Source organism: Microtus ochrogaster, unplaced genomic scaffold, assembly GCF_000317375.1.
Source record: "Microtus ochrogaster isolate Prairie Vole_2 unplaced genomic scaffold, MicOch1.0 UNK1, whole genome shotgun sequence".
Taxonomy (NCBI): Eukaryota; Metazoa; Chordata; class Mammalia; order Rodentia; family Cricetidae; genus Microtus; species Microtus ochrogaster.
The window spans coordinates 2,782,596-2,805,166 of record NW_004949099.1 but is presented as its reverse complement, the minus strand read 5'-3'; the positions used below and the strand labels follow the sequence as shown (position 1 = coordinate 2,805,166).

Genomic DNA, 22,571 nt, shown 5'->3' with positions numbered 1-22,571 from the left:
TACAGGCTACCGGCATGCCACCATTGACAATGAAGGCCACAGACGTGGAAAGCCGAATCGTCCTCTCCGTCCGGCCACAAAGTGAACAGTCCGTAAGCTACACGGTCAGAGTGTCCGACTTCCGAACGAGTCTGCGCAGCTGCACACGCCCAGTTCCGGTGTGCCCGACAGCCATATTCCCGACAACCCCTCCGCTCCCACTGCACGCCGGGAGTTGTGGTCTTGGAGCTGGCTGCGCGGCGGGCGCGCGTGGCAGGAAGCGGAAGCGGCCGGTGGCCCATCCCCGGCCCCGCCTCGCCGCGCCGCTCGCCGCCTGGCTATCACTGACGTGTCTCTCGGCTGGGGAAACGCTCTCCGGAGCTAGCAGAGTCGACTCACTCGAAGTGAAGTGCAGCCGAAGCTGGGCGTGGAGTCGGATCAGCCGCCGCCATGGCGAGTGAGTCCCTTGGGGCCACCCTGCGCAGCCAGGATGCGTCTTCTTACCCTGCTCGGGCGCCCGCCGGCCGTGCTGCCCGATCCCGGCGGAACGCGGCCTTCCCCGATACCCCTAGTCCCCGCGGCCCCAGACCGAACCCTCTAAGTCTCCGCGCCCCCACTCCCGGCTCCCACTCGTGCCGGGCTCCCCCAGGTGCCCACAGATTACTCTCTAACTGCTTCTCTTTCTGTTTCTTCCGTCAAAGTCAAATTTCTGGAAGTTATCAAGCCATTCTGTGTCATCCTGCCGGAAATTCAGAAGCCAGAGAGAAAGGTAAGTTCCCCAAGTGGTGGTCAAAGAAGCTTTGAGAATCTGGGCGCTGGAAGTTTACAGTTGAATTAAAGATGGCCTCAGCACACGGAATGGAAACTGCCCCTCTGGAGTGTAGCTGTATGTACTGGTGTACTCAGGGGAGCTGTCGAAAGGTGACCTGGTTGTGTGGGAATTCCCACGAAACCATCTTGTTTCATTTGGAGCATCTTGAGTAGATGGTAACAAAGCCTCGGATTTGCCTGGTCCAAAACTGGGTCTGAGCAGTGATTGAATAAGACCTCAGATAGGATCCCAGATTGAGTTACCCTCCCTCCCTTCGCCTCCAGCAGAGCAACTCATGGGGTGTTTCTTCCGTCTAGGAGGTGATTTTAGTATCCAGTTTCCAAACGAAAAACCCAGTCATGGAATCGATTTGAACGTGTTTTTGTTTTTTTTATGTAAGCTGCCTCAGCATTGAGGGTAAACTCAGTAGATGAAATTCGCGGCCATTGACAGCAGGTGCATCAGGGCGAAGGAAGAGAGAATCTCCATGGCTGTCAGCTTCAGCCCAGGAATAAATGGTCCTAATGTGAGATTGCCCAAATGAAGGAAAGTCCAGGTCCTTGGTTACAGAAAAGGGTAAAGCCACTTTTGAGTCCCTGGGTTCGGACTGTGGCATACTTTCACATAGGGCATCTGTAGTTGGCATTCACTTGGATATTTAGTATCTACTTGTAATAATTTTTTACTGAAGGTGGTTTCATACAAATGCCTTGTAGTACCCTAGCTGTCTTCGACAGGTTGATGTGCAAAGTTTTTCCTGCTCCACCTCAGTGCAAAGAATCTGGCTCTAGGGCCAAGAAGCCCAAGTCCCACCCTTGGCCTGTGACCTTGGCTTGGCAGAACTAGGGAAATGGGAATTGTGGATGGGGTAGAACTGTGGCCCAGGTAGGGAGTAAGTCTGATAGAGGACTGGAAGTTGCCTTAAGGGTGTGGAAAGGATTCCTGGCAAAAGAAATGTATGATTTATTTCCCAGTGAAGACAAAACGTTTCTGTGCTTAGATGGTAGGTTGTTAGATGCAGTTCTTATTGATTTTAAATGGAAAGGCTAAAAAGTGCAGGGAAGAGGAATAAGATGGCCAGGCAGATTAGAAATGACCTTGGCAGTAAGGGCTGGAGTGTGGCTTGGGGCCTTTGCAATAGAGGGCAGATCGTGGTACTATGTGAGATGGGTTTGGGGCTATTTCAGAGGCAGAAGATTCGAGACTTCGGTGAAAAACTTTTGACATTTTACTCTTAAATGACCAGGAGAGGAGGCTTACTCATTTAAAATAGTCTTGGAAATTCGTCTCCTTTTTTCTAACAGACTCATTGCATGGGCTGGGGAAGTGGCTAGTGATGGACATGAGGCCTGTGTTTGGTGTCTGTCACCATGATAGCTACTGGATGTGCACATTCATTACAAGCTTGTCTTTCTGGTGCCTGGGAAGTGCTGTTGTTTCCCCTCATTAGGCACCAAATTCTTGGTGTGGTCGGATAGGATGGCAGATAGAAAAGGCAGATGTTCTTGGGAGACGGAGGAGGAATGTGAGCCCCCCAGCTGCCTCTGCAGGTTTGAGCTTTGAATTCACCCCACGCATGTTTGGGTGCATTGCTGTGTCTTTCTGGGAATGACTGCATGCAGAGGATCAGACAGAGTGCTTGTTGGGGCTACTCTCGGCATTTCTCTCACTTAGTATCATTAGTCTTTAGCTGTCTGATTTTTAATGTTGTTTGTTTGTTTGTTTTTGTTTTGGGGGTTTGTTTGTTCTTTCTGTGCAGGGTTTTTCTGTAGATTTGGTTCCTGTCCTGGAACTAGCTCTTGTAGACCAGGCTGGCTTTGGACTCACAGAGATCCACCTGCCTCTGCCTCCCAAGTGCTAGAATTAAAGGTATGCACCACCTCTGCTCAGCTAGTCTTTAGGTGTCTGTTAAACCTGTCTGTAGCCAGTCTTGATGTGGGATGTCCTTCTGTATATGTGTTGTTTTTATTGAATAGTTAATAAAGCTGTTTCAGCCAATGGCTTAGCAGAGTAAAAACAGATGGGGAATCCGAACAGAGGTACATACAGAGGGAGGCGATCTGGGCAGCCGGGAAACAAACAAGCGGTCTCTGTTTACAGAGTCTGGTAGTGAGGTCAGGCATTCCTGGTTAAGACCCTGAAGAGATCTCTCTATGTAGTGACAGTGGTTTCTTGAACAAGAGGAACCTAGAGGTTTCTAACCAGGCTAGATAATAAAATGATTTGTGTTGACTGTTTAACTTAGTTGATTTCTTATGTTGTGACAACATTCCTGACCACAGCAGTGTAATGAAGGATTGTGTTTGGGCTTCCTATCCAAGGGTACAGCTCATCGTGACAAGGAAGGCATGACAGCAAAAACTTAAAGCTCACTGGTCACATTATGTCCCCTGTCAGGAAGCAGAGGAAGGTGAAGGCCAGTGCTCAGCTCACTTTCTCCTTTTTATTCAGTCCTGGACTCCAGCCCATGGATTGGTGCCACCCACATTTAAGGTGGATCTTCCTACTTGATTTAACTCAGTCCAGAAACTTTTCCATACTCATATCCAGACGTTTGTTTCCATAATGGTTCTGAATCCCATGAAGTTGACAATTAAGGTTAACCATCACACTTACATACCCAGGAAGGGGTGAGCAAAAACTGATGCTGCTGTGTTTTAGTGAGCAGGTTACATACCCGCTTTTCCTGTCATGTGTCCCCAGCCCCCGTGTTAATTACAGGCTTTACGCTTGATTCACAGTCTCAAGTTTTCTTTTTGTTAGTTAATTTGTTTGTTTTTAAGACAGTGTTTCCCAGCAGCTGTGGAGCCTGTCCTGGAACTCGCTCTGTAGACTATTCTGGCCTTGAACTCACGTAGATTCGCCTACCTCTGCCTCCAGAGTGCTGGGATTAAAGGCTTACGCCTGCAGCGCCTGGCAGTCCCAAGTGTTTTAAAGGAGTTCAGAGTCAGGAGACTTCTAAGTGTACTGTAGGAAAGTGGCTGCTATGCCGGGAAGTTTGTCTGTTTCGCAAGTCACTTTGGCTGCAGTGTTCATCATCTTGAGTCTCAGCTGTTACTGTGAATGGTGATGACCAATAGTGTTGGGCTCAGACTCACATAAGCTGCAGGATTTGGGGCAGATTAAACTTCCCTGGTCACTTTGCTCATTGTCACATAAAGATAATCTGTGCGTTGGGAGGATTATCGGGGGCGAAGATCCACAGGGGTCTTTGCATCACATCTTGGACAGAGAAAACACATGATGTACACTACTTAGTGCTATGGTATGTTTGGTACACATTTGACCCGCCTCTGATAAATGGGGCACGAGATCTTGTTTGGATCCATCTGCACTCATTTACCTGTGGAATAACTTGCTTTCATTCCTTCCTTTCCAGATTCAGTTTAAGGAGAAAGTGTTGTGGACAGCTATTACCCTCTTCATCTTCTTAGTATGCTGCCAGGTAAGCTCTGCGCTGGTGTTGGTAGGGGTGACTGGGCTGGGAACACCTGTGTGATAACTGCTCTCGCCCGTTTGCAGATTCCCCTGTTTGGCATCATGTCTTCAGACTCTGCTGACCCTTTCTACTGGATGCGAGTGATTCTAGCCTCCAACAGAGGTAGGACCCTGCTCACTCTGCCTTCCCCTGCACACTGGATATGAAGAGCCTGCTTTACTTACAGGCTTGGCTTTATATGGAGCTCAGAAAGTTCATGAAGGTGCATAGCTTGGAAATAGAGGATGTTGTTGTGGAAAAGTCATGCAGCATTTGCTGATAAATGCATCCTGTTGGGTCTGAATGCAATGCAGAACCTGTAATGACAAGATAAGACTGCATTGTAAAACATTGTTTAAAACATGGGAAAACTAGAATACTTTTAAATACCTAAAGTGATAACATTCTCTAGAAGGCATAATTTGTTCCTCAGCTGAATTCTTTTCATATCTATATATTACAATGTGTCTAAAAAAATAGTTTGTAAGCCCTGCAAAATACCTCTGTGCACAGTGAGGATTTTGAATATGTGTTGATACTGCATTTGATTAACTCATTTAAAAAATACGTTCCACATTAAATTGGAAATCAGAAGTCCAACTGGTTTTAGCATAAGGGAGGGGGCAGTTCATTCACAGCCAGATACAGTTGTAGCAGCCCCTTTCCAGACTCTGGGAATGATTTGAATCTTATCCTTCCTTACTAACTGATGAGGAGACCAGCCTCTCTTATCTCTGTGAGGCCAGGGTCAGTCTGGTGCTGAATTGAAGTGCAGCAGTCTGTTTCGATAGCGTGACTTCGTGCACAGAGGAAGATGCTTTCCGGCAGGGTAGACTGCATTAAGCTGTGCTCTAATTGGTATTTGGAGGTGGTTCCGTTAGTTGAACGCTTTTGACCTTGTATTGGAGTACCCCCAGTGTTGCTCACTGTATTTAGCTATGTTTGTTTTCCTGAGCTAATATTGGCTGTGTCTTGCCTTCTTCCCTCAAGGTACCTTGATGGAGCTGGGCATCTCTCCTATTGTCACCTCCGGCCTTATCATGCAGCTCTTAGCTGGTGCCAAGATAATTGAAGTTGGGGATACCCCAAAAGACCGAGCTCTCTTCAATGGAGCCCAAAAGTGTAAGAAAGATCATACATAATGTTCTAATTTCCATGGTTGAGGATGAGAATTTGCTGTGAAGCTTCTGGGATTAAAGCCGTTGTGCTCTGTGCCCTGCTCTCCTTACTGCCCCTCTGCATGCACCCCATGGTCTGCACTAGGGAGAGGCAGAGCAGGAGCTCACCCCTTTACTGTGCAGTTTGCGCTCATACATCAGAGCTCATTGAACATATGACGGGCTGCTGTACCTGCTGCTTCATTATTTGTCGTGTGTTTTTCTTGTATGTGCGAAGGGGGCTTAAGTGGGGAGAGGGCACGCCTCTGTCCTATGTTCCTTACTAACTTGTGAAGTTAAGAAAGACGGTCGTCCTGCAGGCTTCGTTTTCCATCTGGAAAGGGGTAGTAGTGTGATCATACAAGTGATGGGTGTTACTGGTAACTATGGCTAGCCACCTGCATCAGTGTCCTACTTCTGAACTGGAGTAGGTTATTCAGGAAAAGTTTTTAAACTTTTTTCTGCCTTAAGAATTTAGGAGTTTTGGGCTGGGCTTGTAGCTCAGTGGTAGAGCACTTGTACCATGCCCAAATCCCTGGGTTTGATTACTGATACTGAGGGGGGGAAATCTTTTAAATAATGCAGGGTTACTGAGCAGGTTTGTTTTAAGTTTTTACAATTTTTTTCATGTGCATGTGCCACTGTGTGTGTGTGTGTGTGTGTGTGTGTGTGTGTGTGTGTGTGTGTGTGTAGGTCAGAGAACAACTTGGCAAGCATGATTCTCCTTTGAATGTGTCTGTTCCGGGCATCATACTCAAATCATCCAACTTGGCAGCCAGTGTCTTAGCTACTGAGCTGTTTTGCTGACCCTGTTTGTTTAGTTTGGTTGGTTTGATTTTATTTATTTATTTTTTAGTGTGTTTGTGTGCATGTGTGACATGTGTCTGTGTAGAAAGGAGTCAGGATAGCTTTGTGGGGTTGGTTCTCTCTTTTCTCCTTTATGTAGATTCTGAGGGTGGAACTCAGGTCATCAGGCTTGCATGGCAAGTAAATATCAGCATAGACATCTTGGCTACCAGTCCCTGAACAGTTTTTTTTTTTTTTTTTTTTTTTTTTAATTTCAAGTAGGGGCTATACAAGGCAGACTCTTGAAAATTTAAACTGAAATTTAAATGCTCACTCTTGGAAAAATAATTACCATGCCTAGAAACAAAATAATAAGAATAATATTCAAGAAACAGTCTGCATAGAAAGTGGGGCCGGAATATAAACTTAGGACAGCAGGATTGGTTTTATCCCAAGGTCTTCTGTGCTCTGGATGTGGATCTGAGTGGTAAGCTTAGACCCCGCCTCCTTGTGGCTCAGCATAGAGGTCTCCGGATCCCAGCTACCTGCAGTGAACCTGGTGCTTTAGGGGTGCCGGCACTGCATTTTGTCTCTGATTGTGCCTGGGTTTCAGCCACCTTTCCTAAGACCACTTTTGCCGTGCTTCCGCCCTTCCTCCATCACTAAGCAGGAGGTGAGACTGGGAAGCTGCTGTGCTTTTGTTGAGAGCACCTGTGTTGTCTCACAAATGGACAGTGTGACTGTTGATTCCTCCTCCAGCTCCTTGGCAGAAGTGTCGGCACCGTGCTTTTTCTTCCCAGTGGTGGGCATTCAGGTGTTCTTTAACCATTTCTTATGTTGTGTACTGTCCTCTTTGAGAACACAGTTCTCTTGATTTCTAGTGTTTGGCATGATCATTACTATCGGTCAGTCCATTGTATACGTGATGACGGGCATGTACGGGGACCCTTCAGAGATGGGTGCTGGAATCTGCCTGCTGATCACCATTCAGGTAATTGTTACGCTTCCCCCCTCCCCAGTATCTGAAATACCAAATCTCGCTGTGTCTTAAAGACGCTGGAGGTTGTGGGTTTGCCCTTCTTAATCCACCAGAGGAAGACTGAGGACTCTCGCTAATTCAGCTTTCTGTTCTTACACTCAAGAACCCAATTACTGAGGAAGAGAGTCACGTCCATCGGGAGCAGTAACATCTATTTGGGTTCTTTAATCTCTTTCTTGCTTTCACAGCTCTTTGTTGCTGGCTTAATTGTCCTACTTTTGGATGAACTCCTGCAGAAAGGATACGGCTTGGGTTCTGGCATCTCCCTCTTCATTGCTACCAATATCTGTGAGACCATTGTGTGGAAGGCTTTCAGCCCCACCACTGTCAACACTGGCCGAGGTAAGGACCCCAGGAGCTCATGCTGTAGTTTAGCAGAGGTTCTGTCTAGTAGGCACAAGCTCCTGGCTTTTCTGTGCATTCACTATGTTTTAAAATATAGGTGAGGTTATGCTCATGGCAATACCCAACATAGATTTTCATTTGCCTCATCGTGGTTGGCATACTAGATATGAGGGAGGTCTGGCCTCACTTCTCAGCTCAGTAAGGACTACATTATATAGTAGGTGCTTTGTTTTTTAACCTCTGTCTTGGGTAGACATCAAGTCATGTCCACTTTGTTGACAATGAAATTGTACGCATTCTCACCTTTATGTGTTTTGGACGATTCCTATGGATCATTTTGGAAACAAACAAAAACCCAACTAGAACTATTAAACAAAAGCATTTGATCACACTTGCCCTTGGGCTCAGATCCTGGCTGTAGGTGATGTGAGCACATTCCCCTATAGCTGATCTGTGCCATCATGTAGCGAAGGGATCATGACACATAAGTAATTCCAACACTCCAGATGCTGAGGCAGGAGAATCTGAGAATTTGAGGATTTGAGGTGAGCCTGCACTATGTAGCGAGGCCATGTTCTCACAAAATGAAAAGCTGAGAATGTAGCTCAGTGGTAGAAGTTCGTGCATGGTTTGATACCTGGCACCACAGAGAAAGGAAACAAGAGACCACATGATGCCTGGCTCGTAGTAGGTACAGATCAAATATTAGTATGCTGTGGCGTATCCATTAAGAAAGAGTGCCCTGGAAACGGGAATGTTTCTAATCAGAATATGTGAAAACAAGGGAAGCCTTATTTTAAGACATAATAGGAAAAGAGACTTTTGTCCCTAAATGTGTTATTTATTTAGAAGTCTTATGAAAAATATTTGTGCATGTTTTCATAAAATTGAATGCAGAGGCCGTTTCTGCCTCCAGAGACCATATAAGCCTGTACATCTAATGAACAAAAGCTGTCCTCTGATGAAGTTAAAGGCACATTGGGAGAGACTGGGCCAAGGAAAGGCTGACTTGTCAGACTAGGATATGGAGAGGTGGCAGGTGAAGGTGCAGTTGGAGTCTACTACTTAGACCACATGGTCAGGGGTTCCTGCAGTAGAAATGATAGCAGAGAAGGGAGCAGGGTGGGGTGGTCAGTCCAGGCTCAGGAACCAGTGGAGGCGGGTATTGCATTCTGGAGCTGGATGGAGTCTAGCAAAACACTGCTGAAGAAGTGTCATGGCAGCCTTGAGCAGACAAGATGTGAGAGCATGGATTGTTAGGGAAGATGTGGGAGATGGGGCTGAGGTGGAAAACCAAGAAGTCACTGGAGGAGTCTCCATTGCCAGGCCTGGTGGAAATGTAATTGGGAAGGTGGTTTGATTTCCTGGCTGCCAGTGTGGGATGAGCTATACCGGGGAACCAAGGATGATAGCATTAGTAAGGTACAAGAAGTATACAGAGGGCACAGGAGTAGCCAGAAGGGCTACTACAGCTTGGCTAGCTCACCACTGCTTCTTCCTTGAGCAGGGCAAAAGTCTAGGACCGGGGATTAGTGTGGATAGCTGCACGATGTGCCACAGAGGTGGTGCTAAGTGTGTGGAGATGCACTACTTCCCAGAAATTTGCCAGATACAACAGTAATTCTAAAAATTACTGGGACCTAATCCTGGCATTGTTGGCTCTGCTGTGGGTCACCATGACGAAAATAAGGAAGAGCCACAGGGAAAGGTATTACAGAGTTGTTGAGTAGTCTTGAAAGACGTGCAAGAAGCAACCAACAGTGCTGAGGTTTGCAAGCTGGAACAGGACAAAAGCAGAGCGCTTGGTGGGGAGCTTAGAAAGGCCGCTGAGGATAAGTATAAGCACTCCCTTCTTCCCCTGGCCTGCCTGGACCACCTTCTCTGTTAGATAAGAGGCTGGTCCTGGCTGCAGCTCCCATATCCCTGAATACTGAATAGGAGATAGACCACAGCTGAAAGGTAGGAGGGTGTAGGTAGACTTTCCTGTCCTACCAGCCAATTCCAGCCAGCTTAAATAACCCATTTCTATTAATTTATGTGCTGCCCCGAAGCTCATTTACCTACCTCATCTATGAACTTCCCATGTTGCATCTTCTGCATCTGGCTCACAGTTCTTTGTGACTCCGCCTGCCTTCTTCCCATCATTCTTAGCCTGTTTCTCTCACCTAACCTTTTCTTGTCTGTCCATTGGCCAGCCAGCTCTTTATTAATCCTTGAGAGTAATACGTATTTACAGTATACAAAGACTGTTCAATAGCATTGGGTTTCCTCTAGTCTCCCCTTTCCCTACAGATATTTGAGACCCTTTTTCTGCTCCTTTCACCTTTCAGGAACCCGTCTGTTGGCAGGCCTGCTATTGGGCATAACTTGTGGAAGGGTGAAGACTGATCTCAAGCCATACATCCATGGTCTTCCTCCTAGTAGTATTATTGGTGTTTGGAACTGTGAGCCCAAGCTTTCCCAACTCTCGTCCACTGTGGGCAGCCCTCATAAATGCTCTTACTGCCCAGATTATAGATCAGGACTTGGCCTTTTCTAGGCAACATGTGTCATGAATGTGTTTAAATTGGTGGCTGCCCTTCCACATGTCTGGTAACCTAAGAACTGAGAGCAACCAACTCATCTTGAAGAAAACAGCCCGTGCTGTAGCTTGCTTCTCTGAACTCCTTCACTTTCCACTCAGTCTTGGTCATTCAGAAACTGAGAGGCAAGGTGAGCCGCTCTTCATCCTCCACCACCTTTTGTTCCATTCTGCCCACAGGGATGGAATTCGAAGGCGCCATCATTGCTCTGTTCCACCTGTTGGCCACTCGCACAGACAAGGTCCGAGCCCTTCGAGAAGCGTTCTATCGCCAAAATCTCCCTAACCTCATGAACCTGATTGCCACTATCTTTGTCTTTGCTGTTGTCATCTATTTCCAGGTATGTTCAAAGTCAGCTAAGTAGGTCTGCCTTGTACAGAGTCCAGCTCAGACCCACACTGTCCTTCCACCTCATCTTCTCAGGTTGATGTTTCTGAGTAGGACACCTGAACTTCTAGCTGTCTTCTTTTAATTGTACTCACCCTCATACATAATGGGATTTTTGTATTTGGGGGTTTGTTTTTGAGACGGGGTCTGTCTAGCCCTGGCTGGCCTCAAACTCACTATGTAGATCAGCTATTTTTAAGCTCACATAGATTATCTTTCCCTGCTTCCCAGGTGTTGGGATCAAAGGCTTATGCTACCATGCCCAGCATTCTTGCAGTATTTTGATATTCACTAAAGAAGTTGCAGCAGTTAGCTAGGTGTGATGGCTCATTTGGGTGGGTAGTACAGAAGACCAAGAGTTCTAGGACAGTGTGGTGTATGTAGTGCAATCCTATTTAAAACAAACAAGGCTGGTGAGATGGCTCAGGATATACAGGTGATTGTTGCTAAGCTTAGTGACCTAAGTTCAGTTCCCAGGACCCACATGGCAAGAACCAACTTCTGTATGCTGTCCTTTGATCTCCACTTACACACTGGCGTGCATGCATCCCCATGGGCACACACACATATTTAAATACAATCAAAAGAAGAGGACAACACTTGAAAGACACTTGTTTGTGATAAGGAATACTTTTCTAAGGCCAGGCAACTCAATAGTGACTTCTGCTGATCCCAGCCAGCTGCCCACTTAGTAACAAGTCAGTCTTCCAGGGCAGGGTGAGTAAGAGTTTGCATCTTCTGTCTGTTGTCCTAGCCTAGTGTCCTGGGCACTGGGTTTGTGACAGAAGAAGATTGATGCTCTGGGATCCAGGGTTTCCGAGGCACTTGGTCGGTATTGTAGGAGAGCTTAGCTTTTGTTGATGGTCACATCATGGATGATCACTGCCTGAGAACCATTAACAGGATCTGGAGCTGGTGGTTTTTATGTCTGCCTTTTTGTATAGGAAGAAAAGGGCATGTGTCCTCGGACACCATCACAACTGATAGCCCAGTGGCAGAACTGACACCTAGGGTCACCTGACTTTCTTAGCCACACTGGGGACTCTAGGCAGAATAGAACAGTAAAAGGGTATGTTGTGTTTTCCCTGTAGGGCTTCCGAGTGGACCTTCCCATCAAGTCGGCGCGTTACCGAGGCCAGTACAACACCTATCCCATCAAGCTCTTCTATACCTCCAACATCCCCATCATTCTGCAGTCTGCTCTGGTGTCCAATTTGTATGTCATCTCCCAGATGCTGTCAGCCCGCTTCAGTGGCAACCTGCTGGTTAGCCTGTTGGGCACTTGGTCGGTGAGTATCACTGGGTGAGTTAAGGATTGTTTGTACTAGTGCAGCTAGTTGTGGTCCTTTGTGGCAGGATGTCTTAACTGAGGACTAAATATTTCACTCAAAGGTGAAATTTCTTTATTGCCTTATACAGATGCAGTTCAATGAGATTGCCTGTAGACATGCTTATGACCCCGCAAGGCATCTGCTCAGAGCTTCTTGGCTCCGTGCTGTGCCATGTTTGAAGCAGCATCCAGAGAACTTCTGTAGTTAGACTTTCCTTTGGGCCACCAGCTCACAAATAACAACATGGAAACTTATTAATTATGAAAGCTTGGTCTTAGCTTAGGCTTGTTTTTAATTAGCTCTTATAACTTCTCCATTTTTATTAAACTACATTCTGTACTGCCCCTCCTGCTTCCTCCATGTCTCCCCACGTCTGCCAAGTGCCTAAATTCCTCCTCCTTTCTCTCTCTGCGTGGAAGTCCTGTACTCCTGCCTAGCTCCTGGCCGTTCAGCCTTTTATTACACCACTCACAGCAGTGCACCTTCCCACAGTGTGCAAATAGCCCACAGCAGACTTCTGTCTTACTCCTAGGACACGTCATCTGGGGGCCCAGCTCGTGCTTATCCAGTTGGTGGCCTGTGTTACTACCTGTCTCCTCCGGAATCATTTGGCTCAGTGCTGGAGGACCCTGTTCATGCTGTCGTGTATATTGTATTCATGCTGGGATCCTGTGCGTTCTTTTCTAAAACATGGATTGAAGTTTCGGGTTCTTCTGCCAAAGACGTAAGTCTAAGTTGACATTCCTAATAGAGACAGGTGACCTATTGAGACAGCTGTTGACATCCAGGGAGTTCCACTTGTTACCACTTTATAAGTAGTGGTTACTTATAACCACTCTAAGTTAAGGATCTAAGGATCGCTCTAAGTGCTCCGTCCTGCAGAAGGACCATCCTTTTTGGTGGTTCTGTATGGAAGCCCTGAGGGCAACAGACGGAGATTGAGAGTTGGCTCTGAGTGTTGAACCTGAGGCTAAACTAGAAAGGTAGACCTCTGTGTGAGTGAATGCATTGCTACAGATTAAAAGTCCTCTGTGAAGACTGAAGGGCTGGGGGAGGCAGGGGGATATCTGTAACAGGTTAGTTCCACTGTGAAGCACTCCTCTCCCCCGGCATCTGGCTCATGTGCTTGTATTTGGGTCATGTAGGTTGCAAAGCAGCTGAAGGAGCAGCAGATGGTGATGAGGGGCCACAGAGAGACTTCCATGGTTCATGAGCTCAACCGGTAAGTATGGTCACTAGCCCTGAACACTAGAGGTACCAGAATAGCCCTATACAACCCTGTACACCATAGACAGCGCAAGAGCAGAAAAGGGAGCACACAGCCAGGGTGTTGAAGTGGTGGTGGTGGTGGGGTGACTGAGCTGACTTAGGCTGGATGGGCCTGAGTGTACCTAGAGCAAGCTGAAAGCATCCTCAGAGTGGGTGGGGCCTGGCACAGATTAAACAAGGTACCAGCAAGAGCTGGCCTGACAGGAGTGGTTAGTGTTCAGAGGCCAGAGACTGCCAGACTCAGCCACGGTGATGGATGAATGTAGCGGTGACCTTAGGGAGAGAGACTGGAGCTCCAGGAGCAGCAGGGGACCCTGTGAAAACCTCTCTGGAGGCAAAAAGTGCCTGGTGCTTTCCAGCCACTCTGTCACAGTCTGTCGCCGTGGTTGGCTCTTCTGCACTCGCGCAGATCATCCAGTTCCTTCACAGAAAGGGCAAGTGCTCCTACAAAGCTGCCTGACCTCACTCTAGGAGGCTGCCACAGGAATGCCAGAATTACAAGGTTCCTGCCAGTTTCTGAGCCAGAGGCAGCACAGCTTTTCACTGCAGTCCATAACTACTAAGGCCCCTGACTGGGAGAAGCACAGCAGCCCCAGCAGAGATTCCTGATACTTGTGCCTCCTGGCACATCTGTGGAGTTTTCAGCTTCCGAGTAGCAGAAGAACGGAGATGAAGTGTCTTATGTTCTTTCACTATGTAAAATCTAGTGTGGCATCAGCCATGTTTGCATTTGTGTTGGTCACATTCCCAGAATCCATGTGGCCAGCTTAATGGGCCTATTGGGCTTTCTGGCTCAGTAGGCAACACAGAACTGTCTGTCTGTCTGCAGGTACATCCCCACAGCCGCAGCCTTTGGTGGGCTGTGCATTGGGGCTCTCTCAGTCTTGGCTGACTTCCTGGGTGCTATTGGGTCTGGAACCGGGATCCTGCTGGCAGTCACCATCATCTACCAGTACTTTGAGATCTTCGTCAAGGAGCAGAGCGAGGTGGGCAGCATGGGAGCCCTTCTCTTCTGAGCCTTGTGTGCCCATGGACCAGGGTGAGGGCTCCAGAACTGACTGGAAAGGGTGCTCTTACCACTGGAGCATGCTACCGTGGCATAGGGACTTTTAAATTTTTTTATTAATTTTTTTTTATTTCATATCTTTTCATTCCACTGTGTAAAGTGCTAGGAAATTTCCAGTTTGAAATTTTGCTTTTTATTCTGGCATTGGCAAAAAGAAAAACAGTAGAAGTGAATTGTTAGCTAATGACCAGAGGATGTGGTAACCGATTGTTCCCAAGTATCCGATGTAATTTTTATTTAAACCTTTGCACTACTCAGTGCCTGGCAGCTGCAAGGGTCCCAACTGCCCCCAGGCAGTCTGAGGCCCTGGTTGAAGGAAGCACAAACTAGGAGATGTCTCCATCTCAAGTGGGCCACAGAAAATGGCTGCAAACAGATGTGTTTTCTGGGGACCTGCTTGTGGGGGACTTCACGAGATTAACTCTCGGGGTGAGGACATCTGGCTTAGGACTCTGTACGATGCCATCAATCTGTAAAGCAGGTTTCATAGAGCTGCTACTGGAGGAATAAGTGCCCCGGAAGCTGGCCTGCCCACTACCTTGCATATGCTCTGGGTGGTGCAGCTGAGCATGCAGCCGGTGAACAACAGCAAGATCTGCCTGCCTACCATTGTCCGCAAGGCGGGGACTCCAGGCTCTTTCTGGAGCCTAGCCATACTAGATAGCTGGGTACATATAAAGGGCTTCATGCTTGCCCTTCCTTGGTTCCCTCTAGAAAGGGAGCTCCTATGGTGTCTTCCTACTGAAAATTTCCTGTTCCAGTTTTTAGAATCTTTTTTAGAATTTGTTAGGACCAAATGTAGACTGGCTCAGGACCTATAGGAAAATACACCAGGGTTTGGATCTCTTAGGGAAGTTGCTCAGAATCCTGTCTGGAGTTAAGGTATCTGGGGTGACAGGTGACATGGACGTGGGGGTTAGGAGCTCAGGCCTGTAAGAGAGGCCCCCAGACAGTGCCTAGCAGCAAGGGTGCAAGGCTGCAGTTTGAGATCAGAGCAAGTAGAGATTGTCAGCTTACCTTAAGACACAGGAAGGTCCAAGTTGTTCCCACAAGGGGGCAGGAGCCCTGGGGGATGTGCAGTCGTCTGGTCACAGCCTGCCAGCTACACCTGAGTCCTTCTCACCTCCAGAAGTAGCAAATGCCTCCCTGACCCAGGGTTCCTAGGGACCCTTGCTGCTGTGCTTGCCAGAAAATGGCAGTCAAGGGACAGTTAATTACTTGCCCCTACACAGGTCAGCAGCAGGGCCAGATCCTATGCCCACAGCCCAGGACTCACCATATCACATGTGGCCTTGTCTAGACCCAGTCCTGAGCAGAGGAGCCTGGTGCCCTCCCAGTCCACAGGGTCTTCCCACTGCCCCTCCTCTGCCACTGCCACAGAGCAGGAGGGCCTCCCACCTACACTAGGGACTCCACAGCTTCTGGCAGGCAGGTGCAGAGTCCCCAACTCTGGGCTGTGCTGGGGAACCCACAGCCTCATCTGCTGTAGCCGTCAGCTGGGCCTAGTAGCCTGTGGTTGATGGTCACCATTTGTGGGTGAGTGGGGATGACCTGGCTTCCAAGGACTGTCACTGTGGACACCAAAATGGCTTAACTGAGATACAGTGAAAAAGTGACAAATAAACCGACTTTTTACAAGCTGCCTCGTCATCCTTGCTAATTGCCACTGAGAGCAGAGGACTTGTTCGGGGTGTTGGCAATGAGCCAGGGTTACCAGTGGACTAGTGATACCTTCCGGGAGCGGCTCTGCCAAGTACTGCCTGCCACTCCTGGGAAGCATGGAGCTGGGGCAGTGGAATCCTGTGCACCAGTAGGGGTGAGGCTGTGGCTTCCAGGACAACAGTGTACACCTGGGTCCCAAAGGGTACTGGAGTGAGCTGTCCAAGCCAGGTAGGTGGCACAAGTTGGTGGGCACCTATAGCTCTAATTGTCCAGGCCCAGAGCACAGTTGCTTATAGGGAGGCTTGGGCTGGCTGAAGTTGCCTGCAGCCAAAGTAGAGTATGTTCTTGGTGCTGGCCAGAGCCTGATGGGGACAGGTGACCTGGGTGGTAAACCTGGGAACTGATCTGCCAGAAGCTTCCGGTTTACATATCCATGCAGGTGACAGGGCAGTTCTCGGGCAGGACTGGGGGCGGGGAAGGGGGCTGGCTCCCTGCACATGCTGCTCCACAGCTTTGGAACACTTCTCTGCTCCCCTAGGATTGCTTGGTGGGCAGGTATGAGCCTGACTGCAGAAGCCTGGCCTCAGCATCACTGCTTAAGACTGCTTAGATGCAGGTGGGCAGCCAGCTGTGCCCTGCACTCACCTGCCTGCCAAGCACAGCTGAAGCCTAAGCCAGAAACATGGCTGGAGGTGGTGGGGCTCAGGCAGCAGGTAAACGTTGGCTTCTAGAAAACCTCCCACTCTAGAGAGAGACTGATCCTCTTGCTGCCTGGGGACTTGATACTACATCTGCCAGAACCAGCCTGTCTGCGGGAGTCAGCAGAGCCCTGGTTACAGCAGCACTTTGGCCTAACATGCCAGACTTGGCTTATGCCCGAGGCTCCCTTCCTACTGCTTGGCTGCTGGTGTCCTCCAGGCACCTCTGTGGATACCTAGTTGGGATGACAGAGGGTTCAGGTCTACTGATTTGACAGTTTCTAGCATCACCTGGGAAAGGAACTCTTGCGCAAAAGATTATTTAGATGAGGTTCACTTAGGCGTACCTAAGTAAGGGATTTTCTTCATTAGGTTGAGGTAGGAAGGCCCACCCTAAATGAGGGCACCACCATCTCACTGGCTAGAGATGGACTGAAGAGAGAAAGCTGGCTGAGCATGTGGATGACAGGGTGAAGTGTGACCAACTGCCCCAATGTCCCTGTCATAGTGGCCTGAGCAAGAGTGAACCCTTTTGCTGCAATGAGAAATAATGAACCAGGGTTCCTTGTGCTCCCTGTAGCCCTGTTACTATACTCTGTTCTTCCTACTGCCTCCCTGCAGCCCAGCCTGTCCCGGCTGGACTGGATGACAGCCTCAGGAGAGCCTTGGGAAGACCAAGGGCCTTATCTCTGTTGTATGGGGTGGCTCAGGCCAGGCCCTGGGGAAAAACCCAGCCTGCACTTCAGCATTCACCAAGCTCTGGTCTCACCTGCTGCAGGAGCGCCATTGCTGGCAGCACCTGCATTATTGTGGCTGAAACCTGATCAACTCATCTGGTATTGTACCGTACCAGCTAATAGCCCTGTGGAGTAAATGGAATGGAAGCTGATTGCACCCTGTGAGCTCATATCCCAACAAGAACATTCCTGCAGTGTCTACTGAACCTGGCACCTATTTCCCGGCCTGCCTGACAGCCTCCTTCCTGTCATCCCTCAAAGCCCACCTCACACACAAGCTATCAGAGGGGCTGAGCGCCAGGCCTGACGGCACAGCTGTAATCCCAGTGTTTACACGGCTGAGGGGATCATGAGTTTGAAGCCACCCTTGACTACCGTCTCCACAGTGGTGTGGGGAGGGGTGGGGGAAATGACAACAGCTTTGTCTTCCATAAAGGAACCAGGAGGACAGTCTGTACACTAGATCAGAAAAATGCCCAAGATACACTGTGGAGGAAAAACAAAAAGCAATGGTGTCTATTATTGCTCATGGTTAGAGTAGGTAAGGAGGAGCCCAGTGTGGTAACAAGTAGAGGCAGATGGGTTCCAGGTCAGTCTGGGCTGCACTGCACAGTGAGACCCTGTACCCACTCTTCACACACACACCACACTGGGGAGGGGGGCTGGCAATCCCTTCAGAACTAAATGTACATGACCTCTCCCAAGTCTTATATGCATGGGTGTGGTGGTTTGAAAGAAAATGGCTCTCAAAGGGAGTGACACTATTAGGACATATGACCTTGTTGGAGGAAGTGTGTCACTGTGGGGGCAGGCTGGAGGTCTCTTTTTGTTCAAGCTTCTCCCAGTGTAACTGTCAGTGGACTTCCTGCTGTCTTCTGGTCAAGAGTTCTCAGCTCCCGCACTGTGTCTGCCTACGTGCCTCCATGTTCCCCATCATGATGATAATGGACACACTCTGAAACTGTAAGCCACTACCACAACTAAATGTTTTCTTTATAAGGGTTGCTGTGGTCATAGTGTCTCTTCACAGCAAGAAAAACCTTAACTAAGACAATGGGAAATGGGAGAGCCCAAACAACCATGAGAAGTCACGTGATAAGTAGATGGTGTGATAGCCATATACTGCTCTGAATGAAAGGAGTCAACTCAAAAAGGACAAATGCGACCACAGCACTCATATGGGCGAGAAACAGCTTGTCCTAGGGTTTCTATTTGCTGCAAAGAGACAAACTGCTTACAGTTTGAGGTTTAGTCCATTATTATGGTAGGGAGTGTGGCAGTGTGTGGACAGACATGGCGCTAGAAGAGTCTACATCTTGATAGGCAGGCAACAGGAAGTGGTCTGGCTCACTGAGTGTGGCTTGAGCATATATGCGACCTCAAAGCCTGCCCCTACAGTGACACACTTCCTCCAACATGACTGCACCCACTCTGACAAGGCCACACCTCCCATTAGTACCACTCCCTTCGGGGGCATTTTCTTTCAAACCACCACACAGGTGTCCAAGACTCCTCCAAGGAAAGCTGCCCCCATCTTCAGGAGTTTGGCTGGAACTGCTGGATAAAGATCATCACAGATGGGCTTGTTGACTGTGACCTTCCCTTTTCCAAGGGCCCAGGGAAGCCCAGGGGACCCTCACCTGAGTACTCAACCACCCTGCCCAACAAGTTGTATATAATCTTGCCCTAATTATACCAATGTGGCCTTGGGAGCTCTGAGAGGCACTAGAGGACATAGGTGGGAAAGAAGGAAGGGGACTCTATCTATCCAGTCATGGGAGGAGTTACATCCCTGCTGGGCACATCTTCAGTGTGGCCGCTTTAAGGTCACCTATACCCCTGCCTATGACCCTCTACCCTTTGCTCTATAAGACCAATAAATCCATGATCTTTGGTGGGATTTAGTTTGTCAGTGGGCCCTTAGGAGAAAGTGGGTAGACACCCTTTATTCTCCCCAAGGGAAGGGATTTTAGCAACAGCCCAATGCTGATTTGTCTTCATGTGGGTGAGGGAAGGGGGGAGGGTGCTCATGGACTTTCCTAGTGAATAACCTCCTTCATAGGGGTTAGGTAGATTTTCTTTGTCAGAGCTCACAATGGCCCACTCATGGCTTTGGGATTTTACTGTATGAACACAAGCAATTCTGGACCTCTAGGCAAGGACTGAAATTCTTACATCCCTTGGGATGAGGGCACGAGGTCTGTCACGGTGAAATGCAAAGGAGCCTGGACCTGGATGGAGAGTACCTTCCTTCCCTAACCTCTCCCACCTCTAGCTCACTAGGAAATAGCCTATGAGTGGTGAAATGGCTCGCACGGAGGGAACAGGAGGTAGAACACAGCATCATAGCACACTCCTTTGATACATTCTAAACTCTGCACCAATTCAGAATTATCACAAAATTATCCGTTCAAAACCGTATCAGCATGCAGCACACTTTTATCCCAGTTTGAGGCCACCTGGTCTCCATGGAGAGTTCCAGGTCCGCCAAGCCTTCATAGACATGAGACCTTGCCTTAGACAGATAGATAGATGAATGATAGACAAATAGATGATAGACAGACAAACAGATAGACGGAATGTGTGTTTCCTTTCAGACACTGAAAAATCCAAATTCTATGCTCTTCTGGCAACTGGTTCTCCCACAGGCTTCCTCTGTCCAGAGGCTGCATGCGCGGCCGCATGGGGGCGCTTTGGGCCGCGCCACTGAAGGTCCACAAGTCTCTGCAAGGCTCTGGGCCGCACCTCCCGCCCGTGTCCCCATTAATCACGCGTGCTGACGGCGCCGACCCGCACGCGGGCGGCGTGACGGCGCCGGTGACGGCAGGTGACGGAGCGGGCAATCGGCGGGCGCGCATCGGCCCATCTTATCGCACCGGCCCAGCCTTCGCCCGCCGCGCGCCGCCCATTGATCGCGGGGGCCGGGGCCGAGGGTCAGCGCGGACGCTCGGCCTGACAGCCACATCCATCGCGCTGACGGCCGCACGCGCGCCTCGCCGGGCCATTAATCACTGTGCAGCGCCGACTGACGGGGAGGGCGACAGGGCCAGCGGGCGACTGCCAGCCCTGCCAGCCCGCATTTCACACTGCCGGGTCCTGCCGCAGGTCACCGGCATCATCCCCAGGTCACTTATAACCTGGGATAGGAGGACAGTGGATATCTCTCCCAAGGGAGAGCAGGCTTGTCTGGCTAAGTCTGGATCATATATCATAGCTCCTTTCTAGGGGTTGTGGGGTGGGGGACGCTTCTGGAAACTGGAGCGCAATCAGGACTGCATCCAAACACTGAGGGCTGGACCTAAGCTTGCGCCTGTTTCACAAACTCTGACCTCCTCTAGCAACAAGAGCCAAGGCATTATTCTTTGAACCCTGGTCACAGTGCCTATGGCCTCAGCTTGGCTGCGGCTCCTCCCTCAAAGGCAGGGCCTTTTCAGATAGCGGTCCAACCAGGGCTGGCTCAGGGTCAGGAAGACAGAGGTCTACAGGGTGTAACTCCCACCCTCTGCCTGCAACTCCATTTTCTTAGCCTAGGCTTGTTGACCCAACACTTTTTGGTGTGAAAAACAAGTTCCGTTTCTTCTTAAAACCCAAATATTCTCTGAATCAACCTAGGGTTGGAGGCACCCTAAAGAGGTGACATGCCTGCAAAGCTAAGCACAATGACTGGTCACTTGGGAGCCTGCACTGTACCTGGAATAAGGGGCAGAAGCTTCTATTCAGCCACCAAGTAGCTCAAGGCCTGGCCCAGAACTGGGATAGTGGCCACCTCCTGTGACCAGCCCCCACCCTGCCTGACTTTAATATTACAACAATTTTTCAAGCTGGAGCTGAACTAGTGGGAAAAATGGGTCTGCTGTAATTGTTGTTAGATTGTGTGTCAGCCTGATAAGATGTAACAAATACTTCTCCCCACCAGGGTCTGCTGCCCGCCTGGGAATGGATGGAGAAACTTCTCTCAGTCTGCAAGGGATGGGCCATAAAAACTTCGCCTCTAAGATTGATGTAATAATCACAGGCCTTGCTGGGGGAAAGGGAGGAAAATTAAAATAACCAAACCTTGCCACCTAGCCAGACCATCTCCCTCCTATCAGAGCACGGTCCCCCTTCCTCAGGCACTGCCACAGCGCAAATGAGGGAGAAGTAGCAGGATCCATGGGCTGTGGCTAGGAAAAACAAGCTCGCACCCCTAGTCCTCACTGAAAGCACTGGAGAACAGGTGCTGAGGGCTGTACAAGAATATCCCCAACCCACCGCTACCGCACGCTTCTGTCCATCAGCTGCGGTGAAGAGTTAGACTGAGTAGTCACCTGCCTCGGTCTACCCTGCAGCCTCGTCTGCTCAAGGTCAGATCCTCAACTATTGCTAGGTATGGAAGTCCAGGCATACAGTTCCCAGCTCAGACTGCAGCTAGGCTGAACGCAAATTCAGTTTCTGTCTCCAGCTATCTGGGCAGTCAATTAGCCTCAACACTGTGTCCTCATGAGGTCAAATGACGTCACACTGAGAATGCTGACACTCAAAATGCCAGCACTCAGGAAACAGAGGCAGGAGGATTGCCTCAAACTCAAAACCAGCCTGCTTTACATAGCAAAACTATCTCAAGACAAGGTACCCAATGTACAAACTAAGTACCCACAAGTCCACACTGATGGTTTTACTCAACAGGCAAGCAGTGACAGTCCTCTTGCAGACTCCCAGGGTAGCCCACAGCCCTCAAGTGTGGTCAGAACATAGTGACTTTACTCAAGAGTCCAGCATAGAACAGGGAGCATGCATGCACAAGGTCCTAGACGCGGCAGCCTTGTCCACATGCTGAGGGATCACAGTAAAGTGTTTATAGAAAGTAACTGCCAAGATGGGCTGCAGACTTGTGGCTCTGAATGCCCAACAGTCACCCTTGTCCAGGTCATCAGAACAGAGAGGCCAGGGAATCTCACAGCCAAGAGCCTGAGAGGAGGATGAGGTGGAACATCCCTCTGCCCAACACTAACACATGTGCTGCCTTACTGCAGAGTGCTGTGTCCAGCAAGTCCCCGCACTGACGCCATAATAGCTACAAATCTAAACCGGTTCTCTAATTTCTGTGTATGTTATGCACAAATAACCTTGTTTAGTGCTGGAGATAGGACTTAGAGCCTCCCCTATTAACTCCAGCTCCAGGGACTATGATGCTGTCTTTTGGCCTCCATAGGCACCTGCAAGTACACACACACACACACACACACACACACACACACACACACA

The 22,571-nt window shown here is 49.1% G+C and overlaps 1 protein-coding gene across 1 annotated transcript; it reads left to right on the top strand.

The window, feature by feature from the left end:
• The first annotated feature begins 295 nt into the window (after positions 1-295).
• On the top strand, positions 296-15,872 carry Sec61a1 (Sec61 translocon alpha 1 subunit). Its single transcript, XM_005364847.2, has 12 exons — positions 296-436; positions 681-748; positions 4,170-4,235; positions 4,313-4,391; positions 5,259-5,390; positions 7,093-7,202; positions 7,439-7,592; positions 10,357-10,517; positions 11,656-11,853; positions 12,428-12,619; positions 13,041-13,117; positions 13,994-15,872. The coding sequence occupies exons 1-12, from the start codon at positions 430-432 to the stop codon at positions 14,178-14,180; spliced, it is 1,431 nt and encodes a 476-aa protein (XP_005364904.1). The 5' UTR covers positions 296-429; the 3' UTR covers positions 14,181-15,872.
• The last annotated feature ends 6,699 nt before the right edge of the window (positions 15,873-22,571 follow it).